Raw genomic sequence first — 15,000 nt, forward strand, 5'->3', positions numbered from 1 at the left:
CAGACAACCATCACATCTGATATGGCAAGGCAATGGTTAGACTGGTTTGTTTTCTAACAGTAAATTCCTAGCACCATCTGGCAGTTCTGCTACATGTGCTTTTGAATGCTTGTATAATTAGTTGTTATTTTATATCATCATTTGCAATTTGTGATGTATATCATAGAATTAGTCACTATTAATTCCTTGCACACCTTGTAGATGGTAAAGTGCACCACTGATAATTAGCCATCAGTTTTTCATTAGATATAAAGGTTGAAGTGTCTTGTTTTTCTTCATCCAGAGTAACGGGAGTTGGAGTTAAATTTTAGCTAAATATCAAATTTTATTATCAAGTGGAAGAGAGTTACCCATGCTTTTATTGGATTAGGATGGAATACATAGATAGATGTGTATTTTTAAAAATAATCCTGCATCATGATCGTGAGAGTCAGGCCTTGTGTTTAATTTTCTCTTCACACATTAGCCTTTTCATTTTTTTCTTGAAGTGATTTCAAAATTATATTTGTTATATAGTTTAGTTTACTCACCCAATCAATGAAGTTGTATAACGCTAAACTTTGATCTACATGTATACCTGTTTGTGACTGAACTGGAAAAAACACTTCCTAAAATCCTCAACAAACCTTAGATTTCCAACACTATGTACAGAACTGTTACCGGTTGATGTCCCATCATGTGATTGAAAAGTATCCCCTGTTCTGGATGACATCCTGAAATGTCAATTATTTTCCCGCTTAGTTCCAGGCGAGGCATTTGTGACATGCTGGAACGTCAGCAATTAGAATGCTAGATTGTTCTTAAATAAAATTATTTTTCATAATTTCCTAGTCTCTGTTTGAATATCATAAAATGTGATATAACATTAAAAATATGAAGTCACAGAAAACTGCATGATATTGATGACATCATGGCACTTTCTGCTTCTAATCAGTTGAATAAAAAAACCTGAGTTGAAAAACTAATGTAAAATAAAATTTGATTAGCCAATAAATAAAATTAAATAAAAATTTACAAATGTAATACTATTTCTAATTTGTTGATTACCTGTGATATCACGATACGAGGTGCATGTATATACTCGCATGTACATATATGATTATTTATATTGTTATTTTCCTTTCAAAAAAAAAGAAAAAAAAAAGATAAATATAAAACATCTTTTTTGATGCCCCACTAAAAGAATGCTTCCACTTTCCATTGGTATTATCACACAGAAGTGAAGATTATAGACAAAGTTCAATAAAATAACACTAGATAAGCATTGCTGTAACATGTATTTTTTTACTAAAATGACTCCTCTGAACATGGCAGTATTTTTATGTGATTTTACATTATAGATGCAATCATGCAAACTATAAGGATAGGGTGGGTGAAAAATGCTCTGAGAGATTCAGCACAGCCACAGTGGGAAATCACCCTGGAATGAAGAATCATGTGCTTATTATTTTCCCGATGGAAACAGGAGTGAATGGATTGAAAGTGTTTTTTTTTTTTTAATTAAAGTATTTAAGACGGTTCAGTTTTTCAGATTTCAGATTAAACAGAAGAAGAATTGATTTTCTTTAAATATATTATCCAACTCAATGTTTCTTTCATATGAAGAAAGAAGCACATCATGGTTTATTCTTAAAATAGGTATATTCATGAACTTGTCACCAAGAAGTTGGCTCATCACCTTTTGCAGATGAAATATGGATACTTCTTTTCATAGTCATCTTATAATAAAGTGATGGTGAGATTGTATGCATACATGCACTGTCCACAATTGTCCCTGTTATTTATTTATTTGCTTCTACATATACATGGCTCCACAAGCCCTTAGTCACCAAGTAGTCAATTACTAGGCCTAGCTGATGCTATTTATTTACCCCATTTGAATATTTGGAATTTAAAAAAAAATAATAGTAATAAAATAAAATAGAAAATTATTATTATTATAATTATAATTAGAATAATGTTACTAACATTCTTCTGCTAATGATAATACTCATAGCAATAACTTCTCTTCACAAACATTTGACCCTTTCTCCTTAGGCTGGACATCTTTAAGATGTTTTTTTATCATTGTCTAGACTTATGGTATGATGAAAAGATGAAAGAATGCAGTAATGCATTTTTAATATATACAAATTTTTACCTCCCCGACCGGCACTCGAACCCACGCCACACCTGTCAATCTTACGGCGCGGGTTCGAGTCCCGGTCAGGGAGGTAAAAATTTTGTATTTATGGTATGATATTCAAGTCTACATATGATATATTGGCAAAGCAATACCAATTAACATTAGGAATAACTAGCTTGCACTAAAGTGATCCAACTCCAAGGAAAATGCTCCTTGTGGAAGGGTTAATGAATAGCTTCAATAGGTACATCTATCTCTCAGAAAGCCATTAAGGTGTAAAAACAAATAAATAAATATAACATCGTAAATGTGTGAAGACAGTAGTTTCATATCATCTCCCTTTATCTTTAACCAAGTAGCTCTTTGAAAAAAGGGTTTTAATTTTCTGTATTTGATATGCTTGTAAGGTTCCTGTACCTCATATTAAAAATATTTAGAAAAAAAAATTATCATTCCATATTTTCTTTGTTCTTTAGTTTTTCTCCAATATATTAGCATAATTTTTTGTCACATTTTTTCACTAGTGTGTTACTTATTTAATTATTTTCTAAAAACTATTTTGCATTGGAATTATTAACAAAGCTTTCCATTTTCCAGGATGTTTGAATCGGTAAAGAATGCATTAGGAGGCAGCGGAGTAGCATTAGAAAGTGGTGGCATGATTTTGGTATCAGAAACTGCAACAGCCTCAGCAAATGGATTAGTGTCACATTTTCTTTCTTGGGGTGTTTCAAAGAACCACCCAGTATGTTTTGTTACTCTACAACAAACTTGGAGCCACTATTGTAATATTGGAAATAAATTAGGCATAAATTTAAGACAACACTCAGAAAAAGGTAATGTGAAAGTTATTGAAGGATTGAAGATGGTTTCTGAAGTACTTGAAGGAGTTACAGAGGAAATTTCAGATCATCCTTTTGGCTTCCTCATGGAGAATTGCAAGTATCCACTGAAGAACTTATACTGCTTGATAAAGAAGACAGTACAACCTTGGAAAGGAAAGTATTTTATCTTGATAATAGACAGTATAACCTCACTTCTTTCACTTGGCATCAGTACAAAAGATCTGGACATCTTTATTCAATATTGCAGGAGTCTTATAAATCACTCCTCTGTAAATCCAATTGGATCCTTGATTCTTGTAACAAGTTATGATGAAAAAGATGAAGATGCAAGCCATGTAACAAACTCAATTGCCCATAATGCCATAGTGCACTTGTCAGTTCGTGGACTGAGCACAGGACTCTCACGAGAAGTTCATGGGGATCTTAAATTGATATTATATGACCGTCAGAAACCCCACCTGTGTGTGCCTGAGGTTCAGCACTTTCAATATAAAATGGAAGACAAGAATATAAAACTTTTTGCTCCAGGCACATCAGCTTGTGTTCTTTAATAATAGATAATATAAAAATGGTATTCAAGACTGGATTTTCTTGTTTCTATTTATTTAATGTCAATAAAAGTATATATAATTTTACGTGTTTATTTGTCTCATACACAGCCATTGGAATTTACATAATGGAAGAAGGTACTTCAGATTTTTTATCCAGGTAATAGTCAACTTCAAAAGCTTGCTAATTCCTTCATGGAGTATGTTTATCCTGGAATGTAAAATAGCACTGGATATTTAGTAACTGAACTTTAATCAAACCCAATTGTTGGCTGTTTGATTCTTATATCATATTCTAATACTGATTATCACATGGTGCCTTTATGTGCTATAGTTTCCATGCATTAGATTCCCAACACAACTTAATTCTTCTTTTTCCAGAAAATAAACATTTATGCAAACCAGAAATGCATCATAGTATTAGTTCATAAAACACAGAGCTTTAAATAGTAAATGTTGAAGGCACTTTCTTGCAGCAAGCTTTTCAAATTATACTATTACCATGACATAATTTCAATACCAAATGAAAATAGTAGATTCTTTAGTATAATATACAGTTTCAAGTGCAAGGGTGTGCAGATATTGGATAAGTATGACAGCTAAGTAAAATGTAGATTTATAATATATGTCACATGTTGACTCTTACACACAAAAAGAACATAATAATAAAAAAAGAAGCCAATATTCCCCCCCCTCCTTTCACTGATCAGGACAGAAAAAAATAATTTATCTAATATATGCCATATTTACACTTGCAAATAATTTCAAATAGAGGAGTTATAACCATAGTTCCATTATATACATATATTTAATTAGAAGTTACCTACAATGACACTCTAAGCCTATTGTGAATAAATATGACTGCTGGTGTATGAGTGTGTATTTGTGCATGCATTAGCATATGTGAGTGTTGTATCCATATGGATGTGTATATGTATATATATATAAGAGTGTGTGTATTTGTGCATGCATTAACATATGTGAATGTTGCATTCATATGTATGTATATGTATACATGTATATATGTATATATTTATATATGTATGTGTATAAGTGCAAGTGTATATATGCATATGCATGCATTCATTTTGTGTATTTTAAAAAATCACATTTGTGTATACTATATGTGATGCAGGCACTCAACACTCAAAATTTATAGATAAATAACCTCCATTTTGACTACAGATACATGAATGACCACACTTTGGATATACAGGTATATTCTTTATATACAAACATCACAAGATTGCAACATAAGAAGAAAATAAACTATATTGGAAAGAATGTATATCACTACAAGACTAGGGTTTACTAAAGACTTCCCCATAGTAAACATCCTTTGCCCATAAAACAAGATCAATCAAAGAAATCCTCTCATTCTACAGTATATGCTGTCTTTATCACTCTTAAATGGTAACAGATACATAAGTTGAAACAGAAGCATCCAAACATTTGTTTACATTACTTGACTCTGATGCTAGTGAAATCTATATTACAGACATTTGGATGTCATGGACTGAAAAATTTAAATAATAATGTGACTATCAACAACAAAGTAAACTATATGTGTAACTACTAATATTGCATAATAATTGCCAACGGTCTGTATTGCATAACAATTGCTAACTGTCTGTAATAAACTCAAAGCCAATCATTTTGCTGCTGTAATATATCCTTAACAAAAGAGACAACTAAACAAAAGCTTAAGTCTGCACACACATAACAAAGAAAATAAAACTCCTAATATTGTAATCAAAGCTTTAGTAACTGACAATATCCTCTTGATCTTTTTAAGATCAGGCATGTAGGCACTAAAGTCTTAGTTAAATGGCTTTATTCTATAAACAAATTTTTCTTTTTTCTTCACATTTACATGTTCTGTGGATGTAAATGCTTATTCAATATTTTTCACTTGCAATGTATAATTTCTGAAAAGGAAGAGATTCGTAACTGGTGTCTTACTTCATTTAGGAGGGTAAGGTGAAGCATACCAATAAGACAGTATATTCCTCCTTAGGGTATATACAGTTCTTGTACTCGGTAATCTTAAAATTGCATGAGGTATGAATATAATGGAAAAAGGCATATAAGCCACAATCACTTACTTTTGCTGATGTCCACTATACAAGGACATTAAAAACTCAGATGAACTTGGTACCAAAATGACTAGTCTACTTGGATTTTATAACAAATCATAATTATACATAAATGCATATTCCATGTATGTATTTATGTAGCTTATACAAATATTTTGTGTGTGTGTGTGTGTGTGTGTGTGTGTGTGTGTGTGTGTGTGTGTGTGTGTGTGTGTGTGTGTGTGTGTGTGTGTGGGTGTGTGTGTGTGTGTGTGTGAGAGAGAGAGAGAGAGAGAGAGAGAGAGAGAGAGAGAGAGAGAGAGAGAGAGAGAGAGAGAGAGAGAGAGAGAGAGAGAGAGAGAGAGAGAGAGAGAGAGAGAGAGAGAGAGGAGAGAGAGAGAGAGAGAGAGGAGAGAGAGAGAGAGAGGGAGAGAGAGGAGAGAGAGAGAGAGAGAGGAGGAGAGGAGAGGAGAGAGAGAGAGAGAGAGAAAGAGAGAGAGAGAGAGAGAGAGAGAGAGAGAGAGAGAGAGAGAGAGAGAGAGAGAGAGAGAGAGAGAGAGAGAGAGAGAGAGAGTGTGAGAGTGAGAGAGAGAGAAAATGTGTAAATAAATACACACAAAACATTTGCACTTTTAGGTATATTTTTTCTTGTTTTATACAACAAGGCTCCCTGTTTTCACTTTTCTATTACTTCCGCAAAGACTAGCATTAATTATACTACGAGCACCAAAACAAACCTTTACACATATATGTTAGTCAGGATATCTTGTAAGTGGATTATTTTTCAAATAATTGATGTCTTTAAACCAAGTTACATAAATTATCAAGTCATATTTAATTTTTCTTACTTGGATTTTCAACAGTAAAGGAACACAATCCAATGTTAATCTTAAATGTCCTTCTACCTTGCATTCTATTGTATACATTAGACCCCATGGTATCCTATACAGGAATGACTGACCCCCCCCCCAAAAAAAAAGGCCTGCAAACTTCTTGCAATCCTTTTGTCTATATGAAAATACATGAGAGTATACAATCAAATTAATGAATGCTGAAATATTAGTGATAAATAAATTATACTGTAGGTAAAGCAGTTTCATCTCCTCATGTATTAACTAACACGAGAGCAAATTTAATTTTTACCTAATAAAACAACGTTCCCATATTTGTATGTTTGGGTAACATTACTTGCAGTTGCTGAACATTGACAATAACTACTTTTAAAGACAGGATAACTTAACCCATTGCGGACGGGGCTTGCTTTGCTTAACTGGTCCCCAGGATGGTTTTTATATCAGAGTCAGTGAGCTTCACCCAAAGTATTGCAACTTTTCATGCTAGCTTTCATTCATATGCAATAATATTAAAGCCATATTTCTATTATTCATTTTTTTGTTTTACTATCTTGTGAGACTTTTATGCACTATCTGACAGTGTTTATCAATGTAGAAGACTATAACTGTAGTGTTGGGTCCATTTCAGCGCAGTATGTTTTTTATACTCGGTGTGATGGAAGTGTTACTGTTTTATGAGAGGACAAAAAGCATCTAAAGTTTTTTTTTCTTATTTGTATACTTTTGTAAACAGATACAAAAGAAATAATCATCCCTATTGAAAATAAATAGAGATGGGGAAGAGGAAGGAGACCTCTGCTTATGACTGTGAGTGCCATATCTCAAAACAGCCATACTGGCACAGGGTTAAATTGCAGACAATCAACTTCTTCTTCTCATTTTACCTGCACATCCTGCATCACCAGAACTATTGAGCCAAAGGTCAGCATCTTGCTGTGTGCCATTACTCTCTGATGATAATGCTAGGTAGAGACCATGAAAGGGTGCCCCTTGAGGCTTTCTTTTCCACAGCTGTTAGAAGAGAATAGTGCCATCTATGTTTGGGACTTTGGACTAAACCTATTTTGATTAATGATACAGCAATTAACATAATTATAATTGCTACTGGCATCATAAGTCTCTAAATAAAATTATTATTCAAAATGTAATAAAGGAACACAACAATTCACTCTCCTCTAATGCCAAATATGTCATGATGACTAATGGCACCTACGTGTTGCCACCCGTCCGTAATGGGTTAATATTCTAGTAAAGCAAAACAAAACCAAGAAATTTCACCATTGATTTAAGAAACCCATAAATGCAATGTAAATCAGAGCAGACGATCCTCCTATAAAAAGTAGTAAATCTCTAATTTCCTGGAACATATTTATCATTACTAATCAGTAATCATATTCAGCCAACTACTGTAAATATACAGCTTGTTTTCTAGCTACAAATACCGAGAAAGGTGAATATCCATATCTTAAACAAGAAACAACTTAAAAATTAAATTAAAAACAAACTCAAATAAATATGCCACACAGGTCATTACTTTATCCTGGATAATCCTTGTTACACTGGATCTTTAACAAAATTTACAATATGGTAATACAGCCCTACAATAAAATATATCACTACAGATACAGTAGTGATGCACAACCTAATTGACATGATTAAATAATGAAACATTACCCACCCGTTGAATTCCATTTTATCATGTAGATGCTGGTGTTTTACATCATTTCTTCCAAGAGCAGAGTGGAGGTGCTAGAACAAGAGATGCAAAATATATTATTCAAAATTAACTCCTAATCATGTAAGTCTCATCTTTCAAGTGAAGAGAAAAAATAAGAAATATTAAAAAGCATTTCTGAAACTTTTTTTTTCTCTCTCCCTACAAAAAAAAAAAAATCAACCACAAACAGACCATGAAAACTTTGAAATGAACATATATACTAAGAAAAAATCAGAAAACTAAAATGCTACAATTAACAAATATATATTAAAAACTATTTGAAAGGTATTTCTTTCATAATGATTGTTTGTCCTTTCTTTGGATCAACATCTTATTCCAAATAATGTTATTGTATTCTAATGAAAGGACATACGTAATATTTTACAACAGATTTTTTTTTTTCTTTTCTTTCTTTTTTATGTGTTGGAAGTTCATACTTGACAATAATTATAACAACTGATTATATCATCAATAAAAAGGTATGGCTGGTATTTAACTGGCCTCATTAAGAACAGAATACATAGAGTTACCAGAGCCATACAGGTATTACTAAATTAGTATTTTTCAGTCATTATAAAGTTTGCTTACAATTCCAAAACAGCAACCAAAAAAGAAATTAAACAAAGGAGGAGAAAAAGGAATGGAAAAAAATAAAGCAGCAGTGCAACAGAAGGTTAAAGCTTCAAAATACATATTAAAAACCAAGCAACTGATTAATAACAGTTCTTAATATAAATTATGCAGTTCACTACTTCATTCCTTCCCAAAATGCCAACTTATTCATCAGATCCATTTTTAAGTCAAAACCAACCTGTTTATATTTATAAGACATTTGTCAGATAAAACAATAAATATCCTACAACTGGATTTAACAAATTCAACCTTGAAGTATAATCAAAACCTATAATTAAAATAAATCAACAAAGTTTATAATCAACCCCTACCATAAATTTCTAAATTACACTGAATCAGGTACCAGGTGAATCTTTGACCTAGCTGACTTGGATCACAAGTTTCGTGACTGCCGAAAACACATGGAAATTAGGAATGTGTGTGTGTGTGTGTGTGTGTGTGTGTGTGTGTGTGTGTGTGTGTGTGTGTGTGTGTGTGTGTGTGTGTGTGTGTGTGTGTGTGTGTGTGTGTGTGTGTGTGAGTGAGTGAGTGAGTAAGTAGAATGAGTGAGTAAGTGAGAGAGTGAGTGAGTGGGTGGTGAATGAGTGAGTGAGTGAGAGAGAAGAGAGAGAGAGAGCGAGAGAGAGAGAGAGAGAGAGAGAGAGAGAGAGAGAGAGAGAGAGAGAGAGAGAGAGAGAGAGAGAGAGAGAGAGAGTGAGTGAGTGAGTGAGAGAGAGAGAGTGCAAAAGAGAGAGAGAGAGAGAGAGAGAGAGATGAGAGAGAGAGAGGGGGAGAGAGAGAGAGAGAGAGAGAGAGGGAGAGAGAGAGAGGAGAGGAGAGAGAGAGAGAGAGAGAGAGAGAGAGAGAGAGAGAGAGAGAGAGAGAGAGAGAGAGAGAGAGAGTGAGAGAGTGAGAGAGTGAGAGAGTGAGAGAGTGAGAGAGTGAGAGAGTGAGAGAGTGAGAGAGTGAGAGAGAGAGAGTGAGAGAGAGAGAGTATGTGAGTGTGTGCATGGGTTGGTGGGTGAGCTTGTGTATTTGCATGATAATTGCCTCTGCACTGAATGAATTTTCTACATAATTAACAATATTTTCATTTGAAAAGTTACTCAAAGCTTCCATTAACTCGGTTTCCATTTTAGTTAACTAAGAATGGATTTTAACTAAATACCCTTGCAAATATTCTGGTGATGTTACTTTTATACATACAAGTATTACTGACTTCAATATCCAGTTATGTGTAGGAATACATGAACTCCATTCAGGATTATCTTTAAGGTGACTATATTTAGGAAGCTAAGGTTCTGAAAAATAGTAATGAACACTAGCTAAGCAGGGTTCAACAATCCTAAAACCAAAACTGGACCAAGATATTTCTCATTATCAGTAGCATCTGACAACTTTACAAATAAGCCAATTACATGGATCAGATTACTAAAGAACAATAAAGCAGTACCATAAAACATCACCATCCTCTTATATCAACAGCAAAGCTAAGTTTTATACACTGATTTTCTTGATAAAATAGTACACAATATCTGAGAAAGAATAATATCCAAGACATAAACTCAGCTGTTCTACTAATCACTCAATTAAAAGACAGGCCTTTCAGTTTAGTGTTTCCTAAGAACTACCAATCAAACTTCAACATAGTCTAAGGGTTCTTAGCATGCACAAATCCTAAAAAGCTTGCCTGTTTGTATCACACAATTTGTAAAAAAAAAAAAAAAACTGTTTTAGGCTTAAACCCTTTTGCAAGAGCCTCTTAACAACCCAACACAATATGAGTGCCCCTTCACCTAAGCCAAAAGATTCCCAGCTTCATACATACATTAATATATGAGTAAATATGTATATTATACATACCAGTATCATATATGTGTGGGTGTTGGTGTGTGTTTGGATATTGGTGTGTGTGAGTGTTGTGTGTGTGTGGGTGTTGTGTGTGTGTGGGTGTTGTGTGTGTGTGGGTGTTGTGTGTGTGTGTGTGTGTGTGTGTGTGGGGGGGGGGGTCATTGTGTGTGTGTGGGTGTGTGTGGGGGGGGGGTGTCATTGTGTGTGTGTGGGTGTCATTGTGTGTGTGTGTGTCATTGTGTGTGTGTGTGTCATTGTGTGTGTGTGTGTGTGTGTGTGTGTGTGTGTGTGTGTGTGTGTGTGTGTGTGTGTGTGTGTGTGTGTGTGTGTGTGTGTGTGTGTGTGTGTGTGTGTGTATGTGTGTGTGTGTATGTGCATGTGTATGTGTATGTATGTGTGCGTGTGTGTGTGCGTGTGCGTGTGCGTGTGCGTGTGCGTGTGCGTGTGCGTGTGCGTGTGTGTGTGTTTGTGTTTGTGTTTGTATTTGTATGTGTATTTGTGTGTATTTGTGTGTTTTGGTGTGTGTGTGTTTTGGTGTGTGCATGCGTGTGTGTGTGTGTTTTGGTGTGTGCGTGTCTGTATGTATTTTGGTGTGTGCATGTGTGTATGTGTGTTTTGGTGTGCATGTGTGTATGTGTGTTTTGGTGTGTGTGTGTGTATGTGTGTTTTGGTGTGTGTGTGTGTGTGTGTGTGTGTGTGTGTGTGTGTGTGTGTATGTGTGTTTTGGCGTGTGCGTGTGTGTATGTGTGTTTTGGCGTGTGCGTGTGTGTATGTGTGTTTTAGTGTGTGTGTGTGTTTTGGTGTGTATGTATTTACAAGAAGCAACTGAATTAGTATCCATTAGTATTGTAACTACAAATCACCCGAGATTAGTTACCATGGTGCTCAAAAATACATTTTTTGTGAATCATAAGACTGTGTTATGGAGTGATTTTTTTTTTTCTTTTCTCAAAGTTAATGATTGTTTGGTTAAATATATTTTGCATATGCCCTATTACTTACATAAAAGAAAGCTTTGATAAATATCCACAGGCTTATGTTACTACTAAAACAGATACATCTTATTTTGCAACATTCATATTGCCTTTCTTATGTGGACTTGTATCATTTTCTTTTATGCAAATAGCACATAGTCTACATCTAGGTTACTACATTAAGAAGGTCATCATCACTTTCATCCACTCTGTATGTTCTAGCATAGGAAGATGGGCTTATAAGCGAGGAATTTTCCATGCGTGACTGGCTTATGTTTGAATACCCTTTCATGCCGAAGAACCTCCTGGCAGATGACACCACTTGTTGTCCCCTCTCAGACTTGAATAAAACCAGGATAATCACAAATATGATTCCTGTGACGATCAGGACACTGGAAATGGCAGCAGATACTGTTGAATATGAACCCTCTGGCTCCCTTTGCTGTTGGTCTGCAGATGGATTATCACTGTTGCCTTCTTCAGCAGATGGTTTTTCAGATTCATGAGATTCACTGTCAGGTATTCCTGGATCAGAATTTATAGGTTTGCCATCAGAAGAGTCATCCGTATTGTAAATAGCTTCAATGCAAGTTAAATTAGTTTCCCAGTTGAATATTGCTACACATTCCAAATCCTTCATTATTGGATCAGGGACAGGGTATCCCAATCCAACACTCATATTACATGAAAAGTATATGATTGTGGTTCTTTGTCCAGACAGTGCATCACTGCAACTGTCGCCACCATAGTACATGAGTTTCAACTTGTCATAATCCCAGTTCAAATCAGACTTCTTGCTAAGACCAAAGCTAGTACCATCGCTTGTGCAAACACCAGATTCACCACAAGCTGTTCCGCATACATTTATTTTGTATTCCTCTTCATCGAACTTTACAGAATATCCCTCTGGTCTGTTCAAAGGTTTTAAGTTAACATTTGTCTTTGCAGCATTAAACTGAATTTGGCAAACAGGGCCTAAATCAGATATATCTTGACGGTTTTCACAAGCAAGAGCTGTTCGCCACTCAAACAGGTACTGGCAGTCATGAGTCACATTTTTGTATGTTGGGCTTCCCTGAAAAAATAATACTTTATCAGAAGCTGTTGTGCTGGTATTTATAAAAATAAATATATCAAGACATTTAAAAATTAATATATAGCTAAACAAATGGTCAGGTAACTGAAAGTTAAAATACAAATACAAATATGCACGCACATGCACACGCACACCTACACGCACACCTACACTCACTCACTCACTCTCTCTTTCTCTTTCTCTTTCTCTCTCTCACACACTCACACTCACACACACACACACACACACACACACACACACACACACACACACACACACACACACACACACACACACACACACACACACACACACACACACACACACACACACACACACACACACACACACACACACATATTACAAATACATAAATATATCTAAACTTACCTTGCCTGCAGATAAATCACAAATAAAAGTGATTCTTGAAGAAATTCCTATATCAGAGTTTGTCAAGCATTTAGATCCATGAGAATACATCATCTGAATTTCATCAGATAATATATATTGTGGAGTTGTAATTGGTTGGCCAAGACTTAGGGCTTCAGACTCTGAGACAGAAAGGCATGCAGAGGAACCTGGGCGACAATTCAGGCCAACAATATGGTTGAGTGGTCTACAAACATTTAAGTAGAACTTTTGCTTTGGATTCTCTGGATTTGAAACTTCATAGTTGCCAGATGACCTGATCAGAGGTGTCAAGTCCAGTCGCTGATCCCATGTATCCACAAAACAGTTGATCCTACGTTCACAAGCCAAGTCTGTATACCAATTGATATAATAGATACATTTATCAAGATCTTCATGTATAAGGACAGGTTCATTCGGTGCATCTTCAGCTCCACAAATAAAACTTATAAGAGTAGAACGTTGTTCCCCATTTCCACAAGCTTGACCACCAGTATAATAGAGGGAAAGAAAACCTAGATGATACTGCAGGTTTGCATTTGCTTTCCCAGCACTTGCAATATTTGTATGGTCATCATGGGTATAACTACATGCTCCTGTTTCCTTGTCGGGACATTTTTCTGTATCAACTGCTTCACAGACATTTAAAACAATATGGACTTCACCACTATCCCTTATTTCATAGCCTGTTTTCCTTTTTAAAGGATTAAGGTCAAAAACATAGTTAGTAAATTCATTTTTAGCAATGCAGTTACCCTTAGTTTCTGGAGAACTTGTAGTATGGTCTATTAGGGGCATGGGACAAGCAATAGGTGTGTTCCATTCAAATATATATTTGCAACCCTCCTGAGCTATCATTTGTGGATATGCATAAAGCTCTTCCTTATCACATTTGAACTCAATGATAGTTTCTGAAAGCTGGGTAGAATTCCCACATTGGTCTCCATCAGTGTATTTTATTTTCAAAATACCACCTTCTATGTATGGTCCACTGTGAACCTTTCCAATATTCAATGGCTTCTCTTTATGCTTTAAGTCAATTACACATGCCCCAGCATTATATGGACACCTACTGCCTTTGTTATGGACAACTGACCTACAGACATTCAGCACAAACTTTTTACTTCGGTCTGATGTAGTATATTCTTCATTCATATTGGATGAAGACAGTTCATTAAGGTCATAAATTGTCCCATTATCTGTAATTACACTGCAGTCCACAACACTGAATGGAGGGCATGCATGCATGGTTAGCCAGGTAAAGTGATATGTACAAGTTTCCTCTTCCAAGAAAAAGTGGGGACCATCTCTACCACTTTGATTCTGATCACATAAGAAAATTATTTGGGTAGATCTAGTATTATTTCCTGCACAGCCTCCGGTTCCACCATAGTAATTCATTACTAGTGTCCCATCATTGAATGTGAGGTTACTAGTAGCCAGTCCTCCACTAAACTGCTCATCTCCTTTGACTTGGCAAACACCTGACTGGCCCTCTCCTTTGCATTTTGATACAAGGGGCCCACAAATGTTTATCAAATAATCATGCTCTCCATCAGTAACATTATAATCCTTCATTTGATTTCTCAATGGATTTAGGTCATACACATTTCCATACAAGGGATCTTCTACAAGGCAGTTTGTCCCTTGTTTTAAGTGACGTGGACAAGCAGCTGGTGTTAACCATGTGAATATGTATTCACAGGTAGCTGTCTCATCTACCAGCACTGGTTCATACTCAATGTCATTACATATCAAATTGATCCTTGTAGAGCGAGCATGCTTTCCTTCCTGACATGGATCTCCCCCTGCAAATAATTATGTTTCATGTAAACAAGGGTAAGAATATACAATAAAAACATTACAATCAAGTAATTTTCACAAGGCAAAAGTGTGTTTAAATAAAACTGAAGAAA

General features: G+C 35.2%; 2 protein-coding genes across 4 annotated transcripts in view; one reads left to right on the plus strand and one right to left on the minus strand.

Annotated features, from left to right (window-relative positions):
* Elp6 (Elongator complex protein 6) overlaps positions 1–5,367 on the plus strand; it is a 6,693-nt gene extending 1,326 nt beyond the window's left edge. For both annotated transcript variants that reach the window (XM_043018509.2, XM_043018508.2), the window contains exon 2: positions 2,723–5,367. In XM_043018509.2, the coding sequence (XP_042874443.2) occupies positions 2,724–3,521 (798 nt within the window). In that variant the 5' untranslated portion in view covers position 2,723 and the 3' untranslated portion in view covers positions 3,522–5,367. The remainder of the gene's footprint in view (positions 1–2,722) is intronic.
* The window catches only part of Lerp (lysosomal enzyme receptor protein), a 17,180-nt gene continuing 5,777 nt past the window's right edge, over positions 3,598–15,000 (minus strand). The window contains exons 3-5 of one of the 2 annotated variants that reach the window (XM_086543329.1): positions 13,067–14,892; positions 11,886–12,676; positions 3,598–8,196 (exon numbers count right to left, since the gene is read on the minus strand). In XM_086543329.1, coding sequence (XP_086399455.1) covers positions 8,163–8,196; positions 11,886–12,676; positions 13,067–14,892 — 2,651 coding nt within the window. In that variant the 3' untranslated portion in view covers positions 3,598–8,162. Of the gene's footprint in view, positions 8,197–11,392; positions 12,677–13,066; positions 14,893–15,000 lie in introns of those variants that run through there. The other variant, XM_043001308.2, reaches the window with a different exon arrangement.

Source organism: Penaeus japonicus, unplaced genomic scaffold, assembly GCF_977035675.1.
Source record: "Penaeus japonicus unplaced genomic scaffold, GWHDUDI00000001_assembly GWHDUDI00000013, whole genome shotgun sequence".
Classification (NCBI taxonomy): Eukaryota; Metazoa; Arthropoda; class Malacostraca; order Decapoda; family Penaeidae; genus Penaeus; species Penaeus japonicus.